The following is a 25,741-nucleotide window of genomic DNA, read 5'->3' as shown; positions in this document are numbered from 1 at the left end:
CCCATGGCTGAATTTTACAAGTGACACAAAGCCGAGGCCCTTTGTGGCCTGTTGGGTCCCTCTGGCCCCTCCTGCTGCTGGCCCACGTCCACCTGCTCCTCAGCCTCACAGTACTGGGTGCCTGCACACACACCACCTTCTTAAAAATTGTATGGATTTACTTTTTATTGAGGTAGAATTCACAGGACCGAAAACCAGCCCTTCTTACGAGTACAGTTCAGTGGCCTTCAGTGTATCACGTTGTCTTTGCACGTGCTGTGCCTTCACATTTGGGAGATCCCTTCCACCTTCTCTGCCTAAAAGCTTCTTTTTGAACTTCAAGATCCAGACAGATGTCCCTCCCCTCCAGGCTGCCTGTTTTCTGGCCCCCATGTTGGTCCAGGGGTTCTCTCTGGGCCCCTCGGTCACAGCCCTACCATGAAGAGGCTGTGGTCTGACTCGGTCTCCCCAAGCGCATCAGAGCTCCCTGAGCACCCATGGAAGGCGGGCGCATTGGAGTCACTCACTAAATGCTTGTCGAATGACTGCGTGAGTGACTGAAGAAGTGAGAGGAGGTCTTTGGGAGACACTTTGAGGGGCCCCGGAGCCTTGTGGGCCAGGCTGAGCCCTCAGGTTCCAGCTGGAGGGAGGCTCTAGACTCGGGGAAGGAGAGAAGAGTCAGGGACCCCGGCCTCCAGCAGTACAACAGAATAACCAGGTCTGGGTCTGAGGCACAGCTTGAGATAGGGTGCAGGGCCCTCCGTTCCCATCTCCAGCGTATCTCCAACCTGGTGTGTCACCCTGGGCAAGTCATCGCGTTGCTCTGGGCCTCAAGGTCTACCTTAGTAAGAGAAAGGCATTGCCTGGACTATCTCATTCTCCTGTTAAGTCATTTGTAGGGCTAGGGGAATCCCTGGCCTCTCCAAACCTGCCTCGGGGGCGGGGCCTGCTCTCTGTACCCCTGAAGCTCGAGGGAGGAAGTGCCTGGAGCGGCTTCTTCCAGGAGGTAACCAGCAGAGGGAGCGGTAGAGAAGTGAGTCAGGCAGCCCGGGTTCCAGCGCAGACTCTGCCCCTCGCTAGCTGTGTGACTGACCTCAGGCTGAGCGCTTAACTTGTTTGAGGCTCAGTTTCCAGGAAAATGGGGGTCATAAAACCTCTACCTAGCAGGGCTCGGTAAGTGGCAGCAACGGTCTCCACAGTGAAGATGATGACGTGATTGGAGTCCAGCTTGCTTGTAGACAGACAAGTTGAATTGCTGGCCAAATTCTGGAAAACACTGTAGGTCTTTAAAAGCTACTCATCATTAATCCAGTGGATACAAACTCAATGTCAGTGAAAGCCAGGCGGATGAGTGAGGCATGCCAGGAGATCACTCACTGGGCACGTGGCATGGCAGTTAGGCTGCATGTAACAGAAAACTTGGCAAGGCCTTAAATACATAGGGGTCATTTGTCTCAAACATCAAGACAGTCCAGAACTGACAGCGTGGCTCACTTATGCCAACAGGGACCCAGGGTCCTTCTGTCTTATTGTTCTACCTTCTTAGCATGTGGTTTTTGTCCTCATGACCACAAGATGGCTGAGTCAGTGCCAAGTATAGCACCATATTCTAGGCAGAGGAAGGGGGCAGAAGCCATGGGGGTTCCTGGCAAGACTTTATGTAGGACCAGACATCCTACACAAACCACTGATTGCATGGGGACTTTCCTACACACCCCGTTAGCCAAAAATGAGTCATGGGGACACTTCCAGCTGCAAAGGAGTCGGGGAACTTGGGCATTTTTGTTCCCAGGCTCCATAGGATAGGACAGCAAGGGAAAAGGCAGTTAGAATGAGTGTTGAGTTAGCCACTTCTTCCCTTCCATGAAGAACCATGCTTCTGTCAATCTTAGCAAACATATCTCCACATCTAGCTTTTGTTTTCCTCCTCTGTTGAAAGATATAGCTACTAGAAGTACTTCTCTGCTTTAAGAAAACATGGCAGTTCAGGCATAGAAATAATCAAGGGAATAATGGGGCACGCTCAGCCCCAGGCAGCTGTTGAGGATGGGGTGGTATTTAAAATCTGAATAACTCATATGGCATGGGCACCAACCAAGCTGATCAGATGTCCAATTGATCAAAACGTATGCCCAACCAGTTGGCATGGATGCCTGCCAACGGGCCTGACGGCTGCATGCCAGCAGAAGAGCAGCCCAGGTTAACACCCCAGCAGAAGAGCAGCCCTGGTTGTAGGCATTTGGGTCCACACGTGCCTGAACTTCTGCTGCTTAACGAACAGCTAGGAAATCTCCATGTTTCCTTGAGATCTCCTAATTTTGCCATGTTGGGTGAGTTTTTAGGTGACACTATGTAGGTCACAGAAAGACCACTTGCGGCTGTTGATAGGTAATCCCTCAACTTTGGGTCCTGCTGCGGCATAGGCGTGGCCTGACTAGCTTGTGGGAGGGGGTGGCCGTGCCGGTCGCTCTCCATGGTCCTGGACAGATGGTTCCTTCCTCTGAGACACCACTGCATCCCAGGATCTCAGGAATTACAGACCAGGGGAGAGACAGATGGGGAAGGGAAGGGACACAGCGGTCCAGGAGCGGCAGACGAGGCTTCCTGAGAAGAGAGACTGCTGAGAACTAGGAGAATTCAGAGTGACATCATTTTTAATGGACTAAAGTCACCAAGGCTGGGAAAAGAGACAACAGAAGGAGGATTTTTAAAAAAGTGTCCCAGATAGGATAAAGCCATGTAACTGTCTCCACGCAGTAGTCACGGAGAATCTAAGTGGAGATTGCATCGTCAAAGTGACTTCCTCAGTTTTCTTTTCTACCTGATCAAAATTGGTGATTTTTAAAAATGCTGTTGCAGAATAAACAGAACCATGCGTTATGTTTTTACACCATATGTAGCTGATTGTAAGTACTTTTGGCAGTTCTAGATGTTTCTTTCTAATAGTTACAAAGTTTTTTCCCCTGTGAGAAATGGTGGGGTGGGTGGGTGGGTGGGGTTCCTGGTGGTACATTCTAGGGCCTGTAGATTGCAAGTGCTCTCCCTCTACTCAGCTATGTGGTCCCCACAATAGCCCAGGAGGTGGAAGTTAATGGCTACCTCACAGGGGACAGAACCACCAGGCTCAGAGATGGAGAGAGCCTCACCAAGGTTGCACAGCAAAGTGGGAGTGGAGCTGGACTAGAGCCTGTGTCTGTATCTGGCTGGCTCCTGCAGGAGGAGTGGCCTCAGTGGGAGATGGGGGTAGAAGGAACGAGCACTTGGATGGGACTCTTGCAGATGTCTTGAATCGGCCCACTGAAGCATAAAATATGACCATCAAGGTCGTGAGAACCACCTTCCTGAGCCTAGAGTTACCACTCACTCAGGTATTTACTGAGCACCTGCTGTGTACCAGACACTCTGCCAGGTGCTCGGGGTGACGCTGAAGACAAGACAGACACAGCTCCTGCCCTCGTGGAGTTCACTTTCTGGTGGGGGACACAAACGAGTAATCAGATGTTCAGAATAATTTAAGACAATTGTAAGCGCTATGAAGAAAAAAATAAAGCAGCATAAATGGCTGAAGAGTGATGGGGCAAGTGTTATGCGGATGGGTGCAGAAGGAAGGCCTCTCTGACGAGGAGACTTTGAACAAAGTCCCACAAGAAGTGAAGGCTTGAGTCATGCATAGATCTGGGGGTGACTACTTGCAGACGCAGAGCACAGGAAGTGCAAAGGCCCTGAGGTGGACAATGCTTGGGGAACAGAGAGGCAGACTGGAGCCGGCTCACACTGGCTTGCACTGACTCATAAGAGAGAACTGTGTACAGCTCTGCCTTCAGTGGCATCACGTTAGTAGCTTGAAATCAGCCATAAGGGGAATGTTTACACCATGGAAACTGGCAAATGCTAACATCAGGGCTCTCGATTTTTTATAAATCTTTTTTTTCAGAGAACCACTTTACCAGCACACCACTGCGGGTAGGGGATGGGGCGGGAGAGCTCACCAGGCCCAGATAACCCAGGGCCTCAGAGTGGCGGGAGGGTTTTGAGCTGAGGAGGTAGGTGAAGTGACCTGGGTGTCAACAGAATCTCTCTGGCCACCGTGTGGGGAAGAGACCACAGGGGCTGGGACAAAGTTGGGTGGCCAGTGAGGAGGCGGGTGTGGCCATCTGGGTAGGGTTGTCATATTAGGAAATGAAAGTACAGGGTGCATGCAATATCGGATATAACGGATATAAAATGATCCGTTGTCTATCTGAAATTCAAACTTAACTGGGCATCCTGTGTTTTACCCGGCAGCCTACCTGTAGGTGCCAGGAGAGAGAAGGCGGAGGTCCATGACTGCCCCCACAGGCTCGCCACTCAGACAGGGCTCACCCGGCCGCTGGGAGGGAGTCTTCCCCATGGCCGTTCCCTCCTCCTGGGGTGTTCCAAGCAGGACCCTACCACCCCTCCCAGCCTCCACCCACGCCGACCCAGGACCTGCAGATGCCCCTCAGCCATTTCCTCCAGCCTTTTCCAGAAGATCTGAGGGAAACTGGGTAGGGGTCTGGTCACAGAGAGGTGAGAGGGATGGTCTCACAGGAAACCAGATGAGCCGGAGTCACCACCACACACTGAACTTGGCCTCAGGCCTCAGAGAAGCTGGTCCCTTCACCGACTGCCACCTCCTCCATCTCCCTTCCATCCTTGGTGAGCAGGGCCATGCAGGTAATGAGTCTCTCCCGTGGGATGGGGAAGTTATTGCAGAGACACCATCTGATCCGTTTTTTTTTTTTTGAGGAAGATTAGCCCTGAGCTAACTACTGCCAATCCTCCTCTTTTTTTTTGCTGAGGAAGACTGGCCCTGAGCTAACATCCATTCCCATCTTCCTCTACTTTATAGGTGGGACGCCTACCACAGCATGGCTTTTGCCAAGCGGTGCCATGTCCACACCCGGGATCCGAACCAGCGAACCGCAGGCCACCGAGAAGCGGAACGTGGGAACTTAACTGCTGGGCCACCGGGACGGCCCCAATCCATGTTTTTTGAAGGATCCCTCTGGGTGCTGTGCAGGGAACAGGTTACAGAAGCAAGAGAGGACGCCAAGAGGACAGCAGGAGGTGACTGCAATAGTCCCGGTGAGAAACGATCGTAGCTGAAACTAGGCAGCTAGCAGTAAAAATGGTGCTTCTCCAACACTGTCTCCCCTAGTCACTCTGCTCCGGCTATAGCTTCCTCACACATGCCATGCATACCCATGCCTCAGGGCCTTTGCACTTGCTGTTCCCTCTGCCTGATGCTTTTCCCTCACATCTCCACAGGGCTCACTCCCTCTCCTCCTTCAAATCCTTACTCTGATGTCACCATCTCTATCTGGCCTTCTCTGACCATTCTATTTAAAATTATAATCACCTCCCTCATCAGCACTTTCCACCTCCATCACCTGCTCTCTTTTTCTGCATGGTGCCTCTCACCTTCTAAGACGCTGTGTAATTGAGTCGACTTATTTTATTGCTCTCTCTCAACCGAACTCTAAGCTCCTCCAGGGCAGGGATTTGCGTCTGTCTCGCCCACTGTCTAATCCCCAGCACCTGGAACAGTGCCGAGTGCGTAGTAGGCACTCAGTCTTGTTGGGTGAGTGGCTAAAGCTCTGGATTTGGGCCTGCTCTGGACGCCCAAGTAGGTTGGAGTGGTAGATCAGGGGTGAGGGCGAGGGCGAGCGCGGGGTCGTGGGTGACCCCCAGCTGCCTGGCCTGGAAGGAGGTGCCATTTGCTGAGAGGAGGCACCTGGGGCGGGGGGTTGGCGAGCGTGGTACTGGCCACAGGAATTGGAGGGCTTGTGGGAATCCTCAGGGAGATGTCTGGGGAGCACTGGGTGTTGGATTTGGAGCTCAGAGGAGAGGGCTGGGCTGGAGCAGGGTCGGACATGGTCGTGCTGAGCTCAGGGAGGAGCAGAGTGAGGAGAGGATGGAGCCATGGCCGTGTCTCTCCATGCTTCCAGAGAAGGCACGGGAGCAGCGGGGGAGCCGGGAGAGGCATACGGCTACAAGGTTGACTCCCTGATGACATTCGTTTGTGTCAGTCTCCCTGGAAGTCCTGGGACTTCCAAGGGCAGAGCAGATACGACTCTCCATCCTTCACCCAGGACAAGCACAGGCAGGCCTTGGGAGTGCTCTGGGACGGGCAGTGTCAGCCTGTGTGCCTACCCAGCTCCCGGGTTCTCTTGGGACCATGGGGGACTGCAGCACCAACAGTGGAGCTCCAGGCACTGTGACAGATGAGACCACCTTCCACACCCCGCCCAGGTGCGTGGTTGGCCTGGGTGTGCTGAATAGTGGAAGCAGGGGCAAGGAGAGGGGTGCTGAGAAACCACAAATGGCCCCAAGCTGGTCATGAATTCAGCCCACCACCCAGGCCTCAGGGACGGCGACTTCCCGACAGGCTTCCTGCTCTCCCTCCACCAGCCACACTCAGTTCCAGGCTGGCCTCGGGGGCAGTCCCTTCCTGCAGGGGGCTGGCATGCAAATGCCCCTGGCTGGACTGGGATCCCACTCTGCCATGGCCTGTGCCCTGTGGGCAGGTGTGCGCTGCCTCAAGCCACACCGCCTGCTTGTTGGGCACAGGCAGCAGCCGCCTGCGCCCCCTCCCAGCTCCCTGACTCTGGGATTTTACAAGCCCCACCACGCTTGGCAGGCCTGTGCCCCTGTGGGATCAGCATTGCCCCCCTGGTCTCCACGTGTAAGGCACTTTCAGGCGGAAATTGCCCTTCCTATTTTCCTCATGATCTACAGGAACGGAGGCAGCTTGTCCTGGCCACTCTGTGTGCTCAGGTAAAAGCAGACCAAGGGGAAGCGCCACAGAAGGAAGGGGTGTGTGTGTGTGTGTTTGCATGTGTGTGCAAGTCCTCACGTGTGTTCCCAGAGTGTATGTCCCAACAGTTTGTGTGTGTATCGTTCCTGTGTACACACATATGCCCCTGTGTGTGTGCCTATGCAAGCCTCTGTGAGTTCTTGTGCACATCTGAGTGTGAATGTAAATGTGTATGTAGGAGGGTTGTCTGTGCGTGCCCCTGCATCCCCGTGTGTGTGTGCAGAGCAGGGTCCCTGTATCTCGTGCATCCCTGTGTGGATATGAGCGTGTCCTGTTTCTGTGACGGTGTGCACATGTGAACTCTGGTGACCGCCAGTGTGCACGGGCGTCGTGGTGTGACATGTGGCCTGTTGGGCTTGGCAGTGCTGGGTGGAGGCGGGAGGGGCAGGCTGAAGCTGCCGGCCAGCCCTGGCCTTGCCGCCCCCGCCCTGGCCCTCCTGCTTGTCATCTGGAGACACTGGGCTCTGGGCTGAGCGGGGCCTCGGTGCCCGCCACCTTTTGGAAAGAGCACAGGATTTCCCAGAGCTGGGAGAGACGAGAAAGGTGGTTGCACTGGGGAGACTGTGGACCTTGAGTGGGGAACCTAGCCCCCCCAGGCTGCCAGCCCTCAGGGTCCCCTAGAAGAGGCCTATCCGGGCTCGGGCACTAGGAGCTTCCCACCTGCCCTCTAGCCCAGTAGACCTGGCTTTGCCCCTTTCACCTGTAGGCCACCTACTCAATATGTTCCTCACTTCTTCCTTCCTAACCAACCCTGATTTGGGGGTAGCTATGTGCCCATTTGAGCCTCCTTTGCAGCAGGAGGTGGCCTCGTGACACAGTTCTAAGGAGACGTAAGTGCCTGTCTGCTGGCGGCTACCAGGAAGGTGTTTGCTCTTGTGATGATAGGGGACAGATGTAGCACCATGTCCTTCTCCCTCTTTTATCCTGTCTGGAGCATGAATGTGATGGTTGGAGTACAGCAGCCATCTTGCAGCCATGAGTTAAGAGGGACAAAATGTCAGGAAGATGATGGCAAATTGGGAAGATAGAGCCTTAGTCCCTGACAAGCATTACCGGGCAGCTAAACCAAGGTCCTTTGGATTTCTTATGATGAAAGAAAAATAAATCTCCATGTGTTTAAACCATGGTTGGTGGGTTTTTGTTACTTGCAGCGTGATGCAATCTTACTGATCATTCCAGGTTGAGGGCTGAGAGAATGGGCTGTTCTGGCTTGCCTTGCTCCCTCTCCAGCCATGGGCCCCTCCCTCGAGACTGCTCAGACTCCTGCCCGCCCCCAGCCCATACCATTTGTGTGGTTAACAGCAGGGTCTATCTTCAAATCAGGCCTGGAACCAGTCATAATTTAGACCAACTCCCTATTTCCAGCCTTGGGGAGACAGATTCCTTCATGCATGATGGTGGACTCAATCACTACCATTGTTACACAGAAGATGAGACTGAGGTTCAGAGAAGGCTGAGGTTTGCCTAAGGTCACCAGCTGAGGTGATTACAACTCAGTCATTACCTCTATGGCAAGGTCTGAGGGCTCATGGAGGAAGTTCTTGTTCCCAACCTCCCTCGCCACGCTGTCCCACCGGCACCAGAAGTGCCCTGTTGAGAAGAGGCAGCATCCTTTGCAGGCTCATCAGTTAAACTGGCCACCTTCTTGGGAGGGAACATTCTGTTTGCGATTTCCACAGGCCACCCTGTCCGACAGGTGGCACCAGGAGCAGCAGGCTGAGGAAAGCGGGGGAGAAAGGGGAGGGGGCCCTGCAGACTGACAACTGCCTGCCCTCAAAAGAGGGGGACCGGGGAGCAGCTTCCGTTGGCCTCTGCAGACGTGGGTGTGAGATGTGGTCTGGCCATGTGGGCTTTCCCCCCGGATGCCCCAGCCACTCACTGGGTGACAGAACCAGATTATTCATGGTGCTGGCGTTGGTCAGCGAGGTGTGTCTGTGTGTAAAGAATGGGAACTGGCTGCCGGGAGTCAGCCGGTCCCCCCACCCATGTTTTGTGGCCCTTGGGTCACTCACTCTCCCTCCCCCGCTGAGCCTGTTTTCTCAGCTGTAAACCGAGACAATGGCCTCCTCTGGAAGGACAAGGTGAAGGTAGAAATGTTTACACACCCAAGATGTTACTCAAATGCCTCCCAGTCTGGGGGGAGTTCCAAGCAATGACTGCTGGTCCAGCATCTCTGAGGGGCCAGGCTCTGCGCCAGGTGCTTTCCTGGCTATCATTTCTCGAATCCATAAAAAAGCCCAACCAGAGAGGTCTGAACATCCCCACTTTACAGACGAGGACACTGAGGTCAGGGCTGTCCAGTCTCCGCACCCTCCATGGCCTTGGGGTCCTACATGGTCAGGCTTCTGCCTACCTCTCTGGCCCCTTCCCTCTTCCATGCTCCTGGCCCCTTAGCCTGGCTGGCACTTGCTTGTCCATTAGGTCCCAACTTAGATGTTCACCCCTGACCTCCCCGGCTGAGCGAGGGGCCTCTCCTAGCTCCCCTGTGCCTGTGCATCCCCATCTTGGCACCTGTGACAGGGCCAGGAGCTGCCTGGGTGAGGACGGGGCTCCCCTGTGAGGGAGCGGGCCGGGGCTGCACGTTCACGGTTATGACCCCAGCACAGCACAGACAATAGCGAATGCCTGGGCCACGATGTGGCAGAGCAGGCTTCAAAACCAGGTTGTCTCTGATCCCAAAGTGTCTTTAGATTAAGGCGCTCTGGGACTGGAATGAAGGCAGGAACATCGGCGGAGCAGTTTTCCAGGACAGAGCCCCACCCTGAGTTCCTCAGACTTAACTGATGCGGGATCGGTGAGCCGAGGAGTCGAAAGAAAGATTTCTTAGACTCTCAAGATCTGGCAGTAGTGCTCTTTTATTTAGAGAATAGTGTGGAATAGCATGGGGACAGGACCCATGGGCAGGCAGAGCTGGTGCGTGGGGACAGGACCCACGGGCAGTCAGAGCTCCTGCTGCTGCCCTGAGTTGAGGGTTAGGGCTAATTTTATAAGGCATGGGTACGTGACTTATTTTTACTGGAAAAAAAAAAAAAGATGATGTAAAAAGTCATTAAATGATTTCAGTGCAGATGGGGTCTGGTTATTGTGCGGTCATATAACTTTAGATACGAATCTGGCCATATAGATCGGCATGTAGGTGAGGATGCCCTGGGCTTCTCTCCCTGGGGCAGTCCTAATTCATACCATAAAAAAAGTCCACTGGGTCGTATAGTTTGGCATGTAGCCCAGGTCACCTTGGGCTTCTCTAGCTGGGGCAGCCTTAATCCACATCATTGACCAGACCTCCTCAGGCGGCAGAGGTATGGATGGGTAGGGCACACTGCTATTTCTACTGGCCCAGCACCCATCCCACTTTCCTTAAAGCCCAGGTTTCCTTTGGGACAATGGCTCTCAGCTGCTCACAATCTGAGGTGTTTGGCTGGGGCTGGAGTCCCCTCCTCCTTCCAGAGGCACAGATGACTCAGGTCTGGCCAATCAGCACACACCCTGGCTGAGGCTGTGGGCTCGGGGGGTGGGGAGGGAGGCAGGGGGTGCAGCCCCTGGAGGGTGTTTGAAGGAGCGGGGTGGGGAGGGAGGCAGGGGGTGCAGCCCCTGGAGGGTGTTTGAAGGAGTCTGCCGCTGGGAGCTCCCTGATGCTTCCCAAAGGATGAGGGCTACTGGTCTGCAGCTCAGGACGGCCTTGGGGCTTGATCAGAGCTGGGAATCACCACGTGATAGGACGGGACTGGAGCCAAACGTCCACCACAGAGCGCATCACGCACCCCAACCGGTTCCTCTTTGGGGGTCCCCATCTCGATGACATCTCCACTGCCTACCCAGAAACTCTGACACCTCCTGCACTTGCCTCCCTCCACATTCTTCTTTCAGGGACCCATGCTCTGTGTTCCTGCTGCCACTGCCTAGTCCAGACCCCCATCAGTCACCTGGACTGACAGTAATCCCCATGTCTCTAGCCTCCCTCCTTCAAGGACACCCTCCGTGCTGTTTGCCAGAAAGATTTTTCAGGAAGGCAACTCTGAAGGGCAGTTTCCTACTCAAAAGTCTTCAGACACTCCCAGTAGCCCAAACCAGGAATCGTAAACTCAAATGCCCACAGTGGCTAGGCAGGAGACATGAGTCCAGAGACGTGAATATTTGTATATAATACATGTGATAGTCTTCATTGTTTTGACACATGTCCTGTCAGCCTCTTTTGTTTTCCTGCTTTTAATAATATGTAGAAAACAATGGTGCAAGTACAATGATAAATGGCATGTGACACTTGAACTGTGCTGGGGAGGTATCAGGGAGCGGTGGGTGAACTGGAGAGCCCACGCCCGTCCAATGGTGGGGCTACTGCTCAGTTAGTCCATAACTGCTATGTGGAAATGTAGGTCTGATGTTGACAGATCTTCTGATTTTCTGGAAAATACCAACCAACCAACCCAGAAATCATGATTTTTATGATATCGCCCCATTTTTAACGTAGGCAAATAATTCCAAGCTTTTAAAAAGCACTGTGTGAGTCATTCCCCCATACTGCTGGTGGAAGTCTAAATGGGTACAATCTCTAAGAACAGAAATTTGATATTAACTTTTACAATTACAAGCACAATCTTTAACTTGGCACTCCCACTTCTGGCTATTTATCCTGCAGATACGATTGCAGGGCGCAAAATGGTGTGTTCAAGACGATTCATGACAGCACTGTTTACAACAGCAAAAAATGTAAACGAATCTAACTGTCACCTGGAGGGTGTTGGTTAAATCGATTGCACTTGTAAATGGATACTATGCAGCTGTAAAAAAGAATGAGGTGGTCTCTTAGATGCGACATCAAAAGCACAATGACAAAAAACACAGATAAATTGGAATTCATCTCAACTAAAACTTTCAAATTTTACAATCTTTTGTGCTTCAAATGATACTATCAAGAAAGTGAAAAGACAATCCACAGAATGGGAATAAATATTTGTAAATCTTATATCTGATAAGGGATTTATATGCCAAATATATAAAGAACTCTTATAACTCAACGATAAAAAGGTAAATAATGCAATTAAAAATGGACAAAGGATTTGAATAGACATTTCCCCAAAGAACACAAAAAGATGCTGAACATCGTTAGTCATGAGGGAAATGCAAATGAAAACCACAATGACATACCACTTCACACCCACTAGGATGGATCTAAGTAAAAAAAAAAAAAAAAGGGAAAATAACAAGTGTTGGTGAGGATGTGGAGAAATTAGAACCCTCAAATATTGCTGTTCAGATTGTAAAGTGGGGCAGCCACTGGAGAAAACAGTTTGGCAGTTCCACAAAAAGTTAAACATAAAAGTTTACCACATGAGCCAGCAATCCCAACCCTAGGCATATACCCAAGAGAACTGGAAACATGTCCACATGAAAACTTGTACATAAATGTTCACAGCAGCATCATCATTTATAATTGCCAAAAAGTGGAAATAACTCAAATGTCCATCAACTGATGAACAAATAAACAAAATTTGGTATGTCCAAACAATGCAACATATTTGGTCTTAGAAAGGAATGAGGGGCTGGCCCCATGGCCAAGCGGTTGGGTTCACACGCTCTGCTTCAGCGGCCCAGGGTTTCACCAGTTTGGATCTTGGGTGTGAACATGGCATCGCTCATCAGGTCATGCTGAGGTGGCATCCCACATGCCACAACTAGAAGGACCCACAACTAAAATATACAACTATGTACTGGAGGGATTTGGGGAGAAAAAGTAGGAAAAAAAAAAAAGACTGGCAACAGTTGTTAGCACAGGTGCGAATAAAAAAAAAGAGGAAGGAAATCCTGACCCATGCTACAAGGATGAATCTTGAAATCATTATGCCAAGTGAAGGAAGTCGACACAAAAGGTCATATATCGTAAGATTCCATTTATGTGAAATGTCCAGGGTAGGCAAATCCAGAGACACAAAGTAGATGGGGGAGGAGAACTGAGGAGTCACTGCTAACGGGTTTCTTTTCGGGTGATGCAAATGTTCTAAAATTAGGTAGTTGTGATGGTTGCACAACTCTGTGAACACACTGAAAAACACTGAATTGCTCACTATAATAATTTTATAGTATGTGAATTATATCTCAAAAAAGCTGTTATAAAAAAAGAATGAGGGACCTCTCTGGTTATGGATATTTAATGATCTTCAGGAAAAGTGCATGTAAAATGCTACCTTGTGTATATTGAAGGGGAGGATAATAAAAACACGTATTTGTACTTACTTGTGTTGACTCTCTATTGCTTGTTTCTTATTTCCAGTAAGAAACTATAATGTTCACTGCAGCACTATTCACAATAGCCAAGACGTGGAAACAACCTAAGTGTCCATTAATGCATGAATGGATAAAGATGTGGTATATATACACAATGGAATACTACTCAGCCATAAAAAAGATGAAATCTTGCCATTTGCAACAACATAGATGGACCTTGAGGGTATTAGCTAAGTGAAATAAGTCAGATAGAGAAAGACAAATATTATATGATCTCACTTATACGTGGAAGGTACACAAACAAACACAAAGATATAGAAAACAGATTGGTGGTTACCAGAAGGGAAAGGGGATGGGAGGGCAAAAGGGGTAAAGGGGCACATGTGTACAGTGACACACGGCCACTAGACTTCTGGTGGTGAAGACGATGCAGTCTATACGGAAATCAAAATGATGTACACCTGAAATTGATACGTTACAAACCAACGGTACTTCAATTAAAAAAAGAAAAGAAAAAAAGGCAGGCATCCAGAAGAAGGACCAAGATTTTTTACTTAAACCTTTTTACATTGTTTTGAACGACGTGAAACATTCCTTTTTAAAGAAGAGGTCAGTCGTGTCACATGCAGCAGAGCTCAGTAAGGCAAGGACTGAAGAATGTCCATTGGCTTTCACTATAGTTTGATGATTGATAACTTTTCCAGGACAGATTCAGGGCTGAGTGAGGGGAAAGGCAAAGCAGCTCATAGGGGATTGAAGGTAAATGAGAAGCAGGGAGTCTCTAGCAGAGATTGTGGAATAGTCTGTAACTTGTATACCCTGCCTTGCTGAAACAGTCACAGAGAGGTACTTAGAAGATACATAGTTTATGAGTCTCTTCTGATACTTCAGGTTTTATTCCTGGGTTAGACAGCATCATCACACAGCTGTCCACCCGGCCCCCTGGAGACGTGTTTGTGTCCTGCTTTTGTACACCCTCTACCTCCACTGAGGGGCCCCGCAGGCCTTACACTGCACGTGCCTCAGAGTCAGGGAAGAATGTCCACTGTATCACCTAAAGAAAGGTCATCGGAGAAATTCTTTCAGACCTCAGTGACAGAAAATGTCCGCTTCCCATGAATATGATTTCTTTATTAATGTTCAATGCAAATCGTGTGACAGATAATTCGGCTTTTTACTAAGCTGTCAGGAAAATCAGAAACAAATTTATAGTTTTAAACTCAGGAGGCCCATATGATCTTTGTCTAAATACTAGATATTTATTTATCCTGGGGCTGACCTAATACTCCTAAATACATGTTTCTTTGTTGAGTTTTTAAAAATGCAGTACTATCTACTTTTCTACCTTAATGTTTAGATTCTAACAAACTTCTTAAAATTCAGTGCAAAAGTATGGAAAAGAGTGAACAAAAAGAAACTGTCACCACTAGAAAAGAGAAGGGCTTCTGAGGAGCTGGTAAATTCTTTCGTTTAATTCAATACACTGGCTCCTCTGCTCCTCGGCCTCCCAGCCTCCGCCTCCCTGTTTCCCCGGCTCGAGCTCGGCCCTTCCCGCTCTTCGCAGTTGGTGGAGAAAGCCACCTGTGGAGTCCGCACTCCAGAACCTTCCTCCTTCCAGCCCCACCTCGAGCCCCTGCTTAACACCTTCCCCCCGCTCCCACTGCCCACCACGTCGCCTCCACCACCTGGACACCGGGCCGAGCGGGAACGGTGGTCGCTAAGCACGTGCTGGACGAATGAACGAATTACGGGGCTCTGGAGGGGGCGAGGGCACCTGGTCTCCAGCGCGGGCTCTGCTGGCCCGAGAGGCCGAGGCCGGACGACCCACCCGCTGCCCCTCAGCCCCGCCGCGACCCACCCAGCGGAAGCCGTGGGACACAGCCGCCGCCCGGAGACAACGCGCCGGACACGGGAAACCGTCAGCCGAGGCCCAGGGACGCCGGAAGCTGCGCGGAGAGGACCAGCCACCGGAAGTCAGTGGCAGCTTCAGGCCGGACGCTCTAGAATCCTGGAGGACCTGGATCTCTGTGGTTGGACGTGACGGATCACCCTCTACTCGGGATCATGCATTCTCACAGCCCGGCTCCCCGACTGATCCAGAAGATGGTGGGGCACAATCCCCCGGGCGATGGGGACTGACGAGGGAGGAAGGGCCTAAAAGAGGGGGATTTCGTGACTCGGCCGCCAAGGTAACAGTCCCCAGCACCTTAGCCCCTCCGACCTCCCGTGACCACCTACCACTGGCTGGAGGAGACCGAGCCGATAGCTGGGGTTACGCCCGCGCGCGCGCGCACGTACGGGGGCGTTGCCTTCCGTTCACGCGCGCTCGGGGCCGCCAGCGCGCATGCGTCAGAAGACGGCGCCCGGCCGGGAGCACACCCCTGGGAAGAGCCGGGCGCCCTCTGGGCGGCTCCCGCCGGCGAGCTGGACAGCGGCGCGCGCGCGCGGGCGGAGGCGTGGCTTCCTCGGCCGGCGGGCCCGGATTGGATGCCGCAAGTCTGAGGGGTGGGAACCTCCTCGGAGGCCGCCCAGCGATTGGCCAGAGGCTGGAAGGAGCGTGTTCTTGGAGGCGGGGCGGGGGCCGGCAGGGCGAGCCCGACGCCGAGGTGGTGGCGGCGGCCTTGAATAAGTGAGTGAGCGGCTCCTGGAGTGCCTCTCCGCCGGGGACGGGAGGTCGGGGGGTCCCGGGACCCCCGAAAGCCGCGAGGCGACGCCGAGGTGAGGCGCCGTGCGTGAACGCGGGCGAGGGAAGCGGAGCGCCCCGCCCTCCCGCCCTTCCTGGACCGCGCCTCGCGGCGCCTCCCCCGCCGGCCCGCGTCCGCCCGCACCCGCGCTCGGCGCCGAGCCCCGGGTGTGCGCGGCCGACGCGCGCCCGCGCTCTCTTCCGCCCCCTCCCCGGCTCCCGCTGGCTCCGCTCCGGGAACTCGGAAGTTCCCTGGTCCTGCCCCGCCTCACAGGGGGGAAACTGAGGCCCGGGGGGCGGGCCCCTCCTCTCCCGCGTCTCCACGCAGACGCCATGGCCGAGCCCCTGAAGGAGGAAGACGGCGAGGACGGCTCCGGGGAGCCCCCCGGGCCTGTGAAGGCGGAGCCCGCCAGCGCCGCCGCCTCCGTGGCGGCCAAGAACCTGGCCCTGCTCAAAGCCCGCTCCTTCGACGTGACCTTCGACGTGGGGGACGAGTACGAGATCATCGAGACCATCGGCAACGGCGCCTACGGCGTGGTGTCCTCCGCGCGCCGCCGCCTCACCGGTGAGCCCCGGCCGCGGCCCGGCAGGAGGCCGGCGGGGGTCCCGCTCCGGTGCGCGGATCGGGGGTGCCGCCCGGGTGCCGGGCTGCGCTGGGCGTGCTGCTCGCGGGGGCTGGATGCCGGCCCGGCAGCCCGCTCCCTCCTTGCGTGACCGTCCCAGTGAGGCCGGGGCGGCCTCATGTCCGGGGCAGAGCCTGGCCCGAGCGCGCGGGCGGCGCGGCGCGAGGCGGAGTGGGCACAGGGCTGCGGTCCAGGCTGCCTCTGGCCGGCTGTGCAGCCCCCAGCGGGCTGCGCCAGGGATTCCTGTCGCTACCTTTGCGCTCTTGGCACCTGCCTCAGGGGACAGATGTGGGGGAACCTGAGCCCTTAGGCGAGTGCTGAGCTCAGGGCTGGGCGGTGGGGGCTTGGCGCGTGGCCGCTGTTTGCATCCTGGCAGGGAGGTGTTGAAAGGGGCCTTGGGCCGCGCGCACCTACCCCCACGTGCCTTATGCTGTCTGCCTTTTCTCTGCTCCCCAGGCCAGCAGGTGGCCATTAAGAAGATCCCTAACGCTTTTGACGTGGTGACCAATGCCAAGCGGACCCTCAGGGAGCTGAAGATTCTCAAACACTTCAAGCACGACAACATCATTGCCATCAAGGACATCCTGAGGCCCACCGTGCCCTATGGCGAGTTCAAATCTGTGTAAGGAGCAGGGGTGGGAGAGGGAGGCAGAATTGGGTCCTTTTCTGAAGGCTGGGACCATATTGCTGAAGTTCTGGGAGGGCAGCTGAACCTAACGTGGCAGGCTGGGAAAATTCCCACAGTTCCAGTACCAGTGCTCCCTTACGGCTTTGTCCGGGATGACTGTGATTCCTCAGGAAGAGGACAGGCGGTTTTATGGAATCTCAGTATATAGGATGGCAAATGTGGGACTTTCATACCATAAGTGCACCCTCCTACTCCCATAGCAGACATCACTAATCAATCTCAGAACTTTCCTACAGAAAATGGAGGAGGCTTCGTAATTTCATCATAGTTTTTCAAGCAGGCACTACCAAACAATGGAGATGGCCCCAAAACTAAACCTATTGGCCAGACCTGGTTTAGTCCACCCCCATCTTTTCTATGATGGGGAAACTACGTCTGGAGAGAAAAGTGATACAACTTCACTAAAGTTCATGGAAAAGTCATAGAGAATCTAGAATCTTCGTACCATACCATGCCATTGGCCCTTACAGAGTCGAAGGGTAAGGCTGTTACGTGTCTGAAGCCAGAAGGGTGTGGTGAAGATAGGACTGGAGTGTGGGCGAGACAAGCCATGTCTCTCTTCCCTGCCCCTTCTAGCTATGTGGTCTTGGACCTGATGGAGAGTGACCTGCACCAGATCATCCACTCCTCGCAGCCGCTTACGCTGGAGCACGTGCGCTACTTCCTGTACCAGCTGCTGCGGGGCCTCAAGTACATGCATTCAGCTCAGGTCATCCACCGTGACCTCAAGCCCTCCAACCTGTTGGTGAATGAGAACTGCGAGCTCAAGATTGGTGACTTTGGCATGGCTCGCGGCCTGTGCACCTCGCCCGCTGAGCACCAGTATTTCATGACTGAGTATGTGGCCACGCGCTGGTACCGTGCCCCTGAGCTCATGCTCTCACTGCATGAATATACCCAGGCTATTGACCTGTGGTCTGTGGGCTGCATCTTCGGTGAAATGCTGGCCAGACGCCAGCTCTTCCCAGGCAAAAACTACGTGCACCAGCTGCAGCTGATCATGATGGTGCTGGGTACCCCATCGCCAGCTGTGATTCAGGCTGTGGGGGCTGAGAGGGTGCGGGCCTACATCCAGAGCCTGCCGCCGCGCCAGCCTGTGCCCTGGGAGACAGTGTATCCAGGTGCTGACCGCCAGGCCCTCTCACTGCTGGGGCGCATGCTGCGTTTCGAGCCCAGCGCCCGCATCTCAGCAGCTGCCGCCCTTCGCCACCCCTTCCTGGCCAAGTATCATGACCCTGATGATGAGCCTGACTGTGCCCCACCCTTTGACTTTGCCTTTGACCGTGAAGCCCTCACCCGGGAGCGCATTAAGGAGGCCATTGTGGCTGAGATTGAGGACTTCCATGCAAGGCGTGAGGGCATTCGCCAGCAGATCCGCTTCCAGCCTTCCCTGCAGCCTGTGGCCAGTGAGCCTGGCTGCTCCGACATTGAGATGCCCAGTCCATGGGCTTCCAGTGGGGACTGTGCCATGGAGTCACCTCCTCCAGCCCCACCGCCATGCTCCGGTCCTGCGCCTGACACCATTGATCTGACCCTGCAGCCACCCCCGCCGCCCAGTGAACCAGCCCCTCCGAAGAGAGAAGGTGCCATCTCAGACAACACCAAGGCAGCCCTCAAAGCTGCCCTGCTCAAGTCCTTGCGGAGCCGGCTCAGAGGTGCCTTGTGGAGGCAGTGGCTGGCCAGGGGGTGGGGTGGCGGAGGAGTGACTCCAGACTTGGACAGGGCCTCAGGCTCTTACCTTTCCCCTGCCCAACTTCCCTGCAGATGGCCCTAGTGCTCCCCTGGAAGCTCCTGAGCCTCGGAAGCCAGTGACAGCCCAGGAGCGCCAGCGGGAGCGGGAAGAGAAGCGGCGGCGGCGGCAGGAGCGAGCCAAGGAGCGGGAAAAGCGTCGGCAGGAGCGGGAGCGCAAGGAGCGAGGAGCTGGGGCCTCTGGGGGCCCCTCCACTGATCCCCTGGCTGGGCTGGTGCTCAGTGACAATGATCGCAGCCTGCTGGAGCGCTGGACTCGCATGGCCCAGCCCCCAGCCCCCACCCCAGCACCAGCCCAAGCCCTGGTACCAACGCCCGCCCCAGCGCGGCCCGCCAGCCCTCCTGCTGGCCCTGTAGCCCAGCCTGCTGGCCCCCCACCACAACCTGCAGGCTCCACCCCTGGTCCTGTACCACAGCCTGCCTGCCCAGCCCCTGGTCCTGCTCCCCACCCTGCTGGCCCTCCTGGGCCCATCCCTGGCCCTGCTCTCCAGACCACCACCTCCTCTAGCCTCCTGGCCCCCCAGTCTCTTGTGCCACCTGCCGGGCTGCCTGGCCCCAGCACTCTGGGTGTTCTGCCTTATTTCCCATCTGGCCCACCCCCTCCAGACCCCGGGGGGGCCCCTCAGCCCTCCACCTCAGAGTCACCCGATGTCAACCTGGTAACCCAGCAGCTGTCCAAGTCGCAGGTGAGAGGAGAGGCCCAGGCCATGGGCACACCTGGATCCGGGCCCAGGGAAAATGGGTTTGGGATGTCCTTGCTGTTTGTTGGGGACAGGGGGATGGGAGAGGTTTGGATGTGTCCTTGTTCTATGAAAACTGAGTGGGAGCTGGAGCTTTATCTCTGAATTTGTCCCCCTGCTCATGGAAGGAACAGAATGGCGATGAGCAGGTTGTTGGGAGGCAAGTAAGATGCCTCCAGGGAAGTGCCCGGCCTGGAGGTGGGCCCCAGCCAGCACTCAGTGATTGTCGAAGCTGGTGCTGTCACCCATGGGTGTCCAGACAGTCACTGGCAGCATCAGGACAGGGCCCTGCAGACCTCAGCCTGCTCTTGATGGTGCCTGCATTGTAACCTGCTGTCATCCCCTGCAGGTGGAGGATCCCTTGCCCCCTGTCTTCTCGGGCACTCCAAAGGGCAGTGGGGCCGGCTATGGTGTTGGTTTTGATCTGGAGGAATTCCTAAACCAGTCTTTCGACATGGGCGTGGCTGACGGGCCACAGGATGGGTAAGATGGCTGGACCGAGCTAGAATGGGGCTGTGGGCAGGGGTTCTTGGTGTAGGAGGAGCTTGCCCGTGGGATGGTCAGGGAGCCCCTAGGCTAACAGCGCTTCTCCCCTCTACCCTCCCTGCTTCCCTTTCCCTTGCAGCCAAGCGGACTCGGCCTCGCTCTCAGCCTCCCTTCTTGCTGACTGGCTTGAGGGCCACGGCATGAACCCTGCTGACATTGAGTCCCTGCAGCGTGAGATTCAGATGGACTCCCCGATGCTGCTGGCTGACCTGCCTGACCTCCAGGAGCCCTGAGGCCCACAGCCTGTGCCTTGCCACCAGAGGCGGGCCGACCCAGCTCCAAGGCCCACAGGAGCATCCCTGAGGGCTGGAGCCATGGGCCCGGCAGGGGAAGCTCGGCTTGGATTATTCTGCAGGTTCATCTCAGACCCACCCTGCAGCCTTAAGCAGTCACCTGAGCCACCACCAAGCCATCAGGAAACCCCCACTCCCGGAGCGATCCTTTTCAGTATTGTATTTTTATTATTATTGTTGTTGTTGTTATTATTATTATTATTATTATACGATGTTTTTGCCATCAAAATGAGGCCCGTGAAATATATGGTCCCCTTCAGTGCCTAACTCCAGTTGTCTTTTTGAAATTGAGGGCAGCGTGCCGTCAGTAAGGGAGCAAGGAGGAGCCAGGTCCCCACATTTGGGGGCCAAGCAAATGCATTTGCGTGCACAACAGTCAAAGCCAGTTCATTAAAGTCTTGAGGTTTATTGAGACCTCCAGTCCCCACCCGTTTCCAGCCCCACAGAGGTGGTCCTCTGCCCCCGCACATGGTCAAACTCAACCTGGGGTTGGTGGGGAGATCTCACATCTATGCCTACCTTGGTTATGGCTGTTCTAGGGTGGCGTGCAGTAGCCGTGGTGAAATACAGTTTGATATTGAGCTTTGGGGGCCTGGGACAGGCAGGGGAGAAGCTCAGTATGATAGTGAGTGGGGCTGGGGGTCCATGGTGCTCACCACTGGGAAATAAGTTGGTGAGAGGGAGGCGAAGGATGGGAGATACTCTGAGAACAGCCAGGGAAAGTGCTGGGGTGTGGCAATGGCAGCCACATGCAGGTGGTCTGGTGTACACTGGGTGTTGGTCAGACTGCACCAGCTCAGTCTAACATGCTAGGGTGGCCCCAGACGGAGGAGTCCACGGTAAGGGAGCTGGCTAAGGTGGAAAACAAAAGCCTGCAGTCTGGGAGAGCTGCTCCCGGGTCTCAGCCTTTGAGATAGGGCAGAGGCAACTGAGAGACTCATGGAGCCCAGCCACGTGCAGGCTGGGATGGCCGTGCCTTTCAGAGGAGGCCTGGGAAGCTGCTGGCAGCTTAGCCTCAGGTGGAGGGGTCAGAGGCCTGGCTTAGAGATGGATGCCCTGGCTGTGACGGGATCAGTTGGGGCTAGAGCCGCAAGGCCCCCTGTGAGGAGCAGGTGCTAAGAGAGCAGCAGAACCAGCGTATCAGGGGCCCTGGGGTGGGGCAGGGGCTGCAGAGGGAGCACTCGTGGATACCTGGAGCAGCCAGGCGAGGGTTAGAGCCTGCGGGGCCAGCCCCTCAGGTCCGCCGGATTTTCATCTCGGTGCGCTTGAGGGAGTAGTAGAAGCCCTTCCACTGGGCCCAGTTGATGCCATTGGCGTAGGAGAGGTGGGAGCCACCCAGGTAGAAGCCATTGAGGTTGGCGAAGTGGCAGCTGCGGAACCAGAAGGCTCCCGAGGAGAGAGCTGCGCAGTTCTGCACAAAGAGGTCCTGGTCTCGGTCGAAAGTGGAGAACTTCTGGCCACTGTGGTAGGACAGGGAGTCGCCTGGCGGAGGAGAAGAGGGATGGGGCTGCTGAGGCTGGGAGCTGAGCCCCGAGCTGGCAGGGAGGAGGGTGACGGCAGTAACGAGTGACGCTGAGAGAGACATCACGTGGCAGCCTGGCAGGATGGGACACCCTCCCTGAGCCAGATGTTGGGTAGTTGTGCTTCTGCAATGAAGAGAAACAGCTGCTCCTCACGGGGCTGCCTGGAGTGAGCGGACACCGCTTCTCTCCAGAGCTGAGGCCCAAGCTGGTTGGCAGGCAGCTGTGGCCCTTCCAGGCCAGGAGGGGAAAGGAGGGGCCTGAAGGGGGTCAGGGGCCAGCTGGGCAGTGCCAGCCCTGGCTTCTCCCCCCACGGTCCCTCCTTAGGCTGGCAGGCGGGGGATACCTGCCCCGCCGTCCTCGAAGCCTGCCACGTAGAGGGTGTAGCCGTCCTCCTCGGCGCTGACCGCGTTGGGCGAGATGGAGAACTCGGCATACTTGGCAGAGGCTGTGTTGTTCTCAAAGTCCTCCAGGTCCACCAGTAGCTCGTACTTCTGCTTCAGCGTCAGAAGGTGCAGGTTCTGCAGCCCTGGGGAGGAGGGGCAGCTGGTCAGCAAGGCCCTGGCTCTGGGGCAGCCCTCCAGCCCGCCTGGGCCCCACCTTACCCAGCCAGTACTCCCCGTCGGCTCTGCCGAAGCCTAGCTTGTAGTCATTCCAGCCCCGGAAGAAACTCACCGAGCCGTTAAATCTCTTCTGGAAAACCTGGAGCAGAGAGGACGGGCCTGGACGGTCAGGGGTCCAGTGGGCAGGGGCCTCACCCAGGCACGGACCCTGTGATGCTGAGGCTGTTTGTTAAAGGACTTGAGGGGCCTAAAACAAGGCGCATGCTGGCATCAGGCCCCTCAGTGAGCAGCTGCTGAGTGCCAGGAAGAGGTTAAGAGGGGGGTGTTCTAGAATTCAACCGCCTGGATATGAGTCGTGGTGCTGGCTGTGTGACCTTGGGCAAGTTACTTCATCTTTCTGGGCTTCAGTTCTTAGTCTCTAAAAGGTCCCTTCCTCCCAGGACTGCTGTGAGGATTACATGCACTAACCTACCTTAAGCACCTGGAATCCTGTGTTGGCAGCAGCTCACAAACTATGCCACAGGTATTGTTATCCCCATTTTAGAGATGACGAAACTGAGGCTCACAGAGGTGAAGCCTGGTCACACAGTGGGGACTAGAAACAGGTCTCTGTCCCTCTCCTCCCACTCACCGTCCACTTCCCACCCGAGGTGGTCATGTCACAGAAGACGGGCACGGGCACGCTGGGGCCTGAAGGGTAGATGAGGTACACGCCATCCGTCTGGTAGCCCTGGGAGTAGATGTCGTCACAGTCCAGGGGCTGCTGAAGGCAAGACTTCTCCAGAGCTGGGGGGCGGGGAGGGTGAGGAGAAGGCCACTAAGGCATAAAGGACACTTCATCACGCCAGTTTGCCTCCCAAGGACTCTGCCACAACCAACTGCAAGATCTCTGTTAGAGGGGAGTGCTGATCGGCTCATCCACCTGCCCCATTTCATAGGAGGAGACAGGCTGGGCTCAGCCGTGAGGCCTGACTCCCAGATACCCAGCCTCTCCTCGCCCGGCCCCGATGGCCAGGCTGTGTTTGTGAACATGGGCTGCTTACCATCTCCCCGGATCCCGGAGACCTGTGGGGCGCAGGGGGGTGTGGAGAAAAGCAGCAGAAGCGGCAGGGCCAGGAGGGCCTGGCAACAGGAAAACAGGGTCACCTCCCTGCAGCCCCTTCCCCAGCCCCGGAGCCCTCTGCTTTCTCTGCAGTGGCCGCATCACACAAACCACCCCCGCCAGAAACCCCTTGCCTACCCTTTGGTCCCTCTTTCCCCTCCTAAGAAACCCCGCACTCTGGGACAGGCTCAGTGCCCTCATAGCTTGAAAGTTTCAACTGGATCGTGAAAACTCCCTGTGCCTTCACAACCCTCTGTCTGGCAAGGGTCCTCTCCACAGGGTGGGCTCTGTCCCGCAGTGCCCTGAGTCCTCCTCCCCAGGCCCGTACCTTCATGCTGCCAGTTCAGCTCAGAGCGGCTGGGTGTCTGCTGCCCCAGACTGCAGCCGCCCACAGTTATGTGCTGGGCTCGGGCCAGCCTCCCCAACCCCGCCCCCTGTAGCTGGAGAACCCCCCTCTCCCGGCACTGAACCAGCATCCGCTTACACTGTCGGGGGCCGGGGGAGGCGGGGCTGGGGCCGGGGGACCACCTGTGTCTCATTAGGCCTGTCCAGGCCAGAGCGCCGCAGACGTTAACTCCCTGCTAGCTCAGACTGCTCCCTGGATCCTCCGCCCCCTGCCCCCTGGACCTGTGGGCCCCCTGGTACCCCCAGCCCATCCCCTGCTTCCTGATGGCCCCCCTTCAGATGTCTGTTTATTTTCTCCCTTTCCTTTCCTAGCCTGTGTTTCATCAGGCATTGGGGGAAGGCTGAGCAGTGGTGGGGAGGGTGTGGGCATGCCTGGGTTCTGGGGAGGGGAGGCCCATTCTGGGGGAGCAGAAGGCTGGGGGGGTGCAGCTTCAGAGCTCTTGATGTGGGATCCGGGCTGGGGCTGGGGGTGGGGGACAGGGGCAGCGGGGGCCAGGCAGTCTCCTGGCAGGGCTGGGACATTTCTGAGCCATGAGCACAGCCTGCAGACGTCCAACTGCTGTCTGCCCCAGCTGAAGCCAGGGCCCCTCTCCAGCCCCCTTCCAGCCCGCCTCGCTCTGGCCCCCTCAGGCCCCCTCCTTTCCCCTCCCGCAGAGTTCCCTGGGCAATCTGTCTGGCTCACACACCCGAGCATGAGGCCTCTTTTGTTTTTCTTCACCTCACCCCACCCCCCTTCCTTCTTCCAAACCGCTCACTTCGCTGGCGTCCCACCTCAGACTTCCCTCCAGGCGCCTCTCAACCAGTGTCCCATCCTCAACCCTGAAAACCCACCTCTCCCCTTGCCCCTGTTGAGCCGAGGTCTTGTCCTGTTGGCCTCCCGACCATCCCTTAGGCCCGTCTGCTCCTTCCTCCACTCAGGCCCCAGGCCTCCTTGGAGCCTCTTGCCAGGATGCTCACTGCTCCAGCCTCTTCACAGATCTCCTTGCTTCTGGGCTCCCCCTCCTTCCGTCCTCTGCACAGGCTGCCAGAACAGCCTTTCTAGATGGCTGCTCTGTTAGCGCCTGCTTAAAGCCTGGGGTGGCTCCCTCACCTCAGGGCTGAGGCTGAGTTTCTCACCTTGGACTTGAGGGGAGTTTTAAGTCTGGCTCCAACGTACCATACTGACCATAAAGTACAATCTAGCCACACCACACTTCTTGCCGTGGGGCTTCCCCTTCCTTTGCCTGCTCTGTTCCCTGTTGGGCCTACCTGTCAGTCTCCGCTGGTTGGCCATGAGTGCCAGGGTCTGTGGCTCTCATTCCAGGACACTCAACACCCATCACAGAGCACGGCACAGAGCAGGCCGGGCACAGCATTCATTCACAGATCAAATATCTTTCGAGCACCTACTTTGTGCTGGCTGCTGGGTATACAGTTATCTGCCCCAAGGAGTGGCAAACACAGGCTTTAGAGTGCAAATGTAATGTGTGTTATGAAAGAACCTTTGCCAAAGGGATGAACAAATGAAATATTCAGAGGCATGAAGTAAGAAGGCAGCTCTGGCTCTGGTCCCCTCTTTTCATTCCTGAGTTGATAAGACTCTTGGATAAGCCCTGTTGGCCTCCTTGGCTTGGTTCTGTAATTGCTAGTAGGAGTTGCCTCACTTCAGAGTTGTGTCATGTCCTGGGGTTTTGGAGCCAGGCTGCCTGCATTGAAATGCAGGTTGTGCCACCTGTTAGCTGGGTGACCTTGGATGAGTTACCTAGCCTCTCTGTGCCTTTGTTTCTTCCTCTGTAAAATGAAGTAATAGG

The 25,741-nt window shown here is 55.5% G+C and overlaps 2 protein-coding genes and 1 long non-coding RNA gene across 6 annotated transcripts; 1 reads left to right on the top strand and 2 right to left on the bottom strand.

Annotated features, from left to right (window-relative positions):
- Positions 1-14,149: 14,149 nt before the first annotated feature.
- On the bottom strand, positions 14,150-15,489 carry LOC139073972 (uncharacterized). The gene is made up of 2 exons (XR_011523212.1): positions 15,278-15,489; positions 14,150-15,193 (listed from the first exon to the last, which is right to left on the bottom strand). It is a non-coding gene; the product is annotated as an uncharacterized lncRNA (long non-coding RNA).
- Positions 15,069-20,628, top strand: MAPK7 (mitogen-activated protein kinase 7). 4 transcript variants are annotated; one of them, XM_070561152.1, is made up of 7 exons: positions 15,069-15,228; positions 16,051-16,287; positions 16,802-16,967; positions 17,610-18,688; positions 18,798-19,468; positions 19,872-20,005; positions 20,148-20,628. In XM_070561152.1, the coding sequence occupies exons 2-7, from the start codon at positions 16,056-16,058 to the stop codon at positions 20,299-20,301; spliced, it is 2,436 nt and encodes an 811-aa protein (XP_070417253.1). In that variant the 5' UTR covers positions 15,069-15,228; positions 16,051-16,055; the 3' UTR covers positions 20,302-20,628. The 4 variants fall into 4 exon arrangements, with proteins under 4 accessions (XP_070417253.1, XP_070417252.1, XP_070417254.1 ...); XM_070561151.1 differs by lacking the exon at positions 15,069-15,228 and adding an exon at positions 15,597-15,757 and having other exon boundaries at positions 15,885-16,287; XM_070561153.1 differs by lacking the exon at positions 15,069-15,228 and adding an exon at positions 15,603-15,757.
- A 119-nt stretch (positions 20,629-20,747) lies between these two features.
- On the bottom strand, positions 20,748-24,058 carry MFAP4 (microfibril associated protein 4). Its single transcript, XM_070561155.1, has 6 exons — positions 23,875-24,058; positions 23,488-23,566; positions 23,076-23,230; positions 22,487-22,583; positions 22,228-22,410; positions 20,748-21,843 (listed from the first exon to the last, which is right to left on the bottom strand). Exons 1-6 carry the CDS (start codon positions 23,878-23,880, stop codon positions 21,596-21,598), a joined length of 768 nt encoding a protein of 255 aa, XP_070417256.1. The 5' UTR covers positions 23,881-24,058; the 3' UTR covers positions 20,748-21,595.
- Positions 24,059-25,741: the final 1,683 nt, after the last annotated feature.

Source organism: Equus przewalskii, chromosome 10 (genome assembly GCF_037783145.1).
Source record: "Equus przewalskii isolate Varuska chromosome 10, EquPr2, whole genome shotgun sequence".
In the NCBI taxonomy this organism is placed as follows: domain Eukaryota; kingdom Metazoa; phylum Chordata; class Mammalia; order Perissodactyla; family Equidae; genus Equus; species Equus przewalskii.
This window is presented reverse-complemented; position numbering and strand designations above follow the sequence as displayed.

Coding starts and splice junctions, on each gene's coding strand:
- MAPK7 (XM_070561152.1), top strand. CDS start 16,056: ATGGCCGAGCCCCTGAAGGAGGAAGACGGCGAGGACGGCTCCGGGGAG. Junction 16,288..16,801: donor CGCGCGCCGCCGCCTCACCG/GTGAGCCCCGGC, acceptor TCTGCTCCCCAG/GCCAGCAGGTGGCCATTAAG. Junction 20,006..20,147: donor GCTGACGGGCCACAGGATGG/GTAAGATGGCTG, acceptor TTTCCCTTGCAG/CCAAGCGGACTCGGCCTCGC.
- MFAP4 (XM_070561155.1), bottom strand. Junction 22,584..23,075: donor CCTCGGGTGGGAAGTGGACG/GTGAGTGGGAGG, acceptor TCTCTGCTCCAG/GTTTTCCAGAAGAGATTTAA. Junction 22,411..22,486: donor CGACGGGGAGTACTGGCTGG/GTAAGGTGGGGC, acceptor CCTCCTCCCCAG/GGCTGCAGAACCTGCACCTT.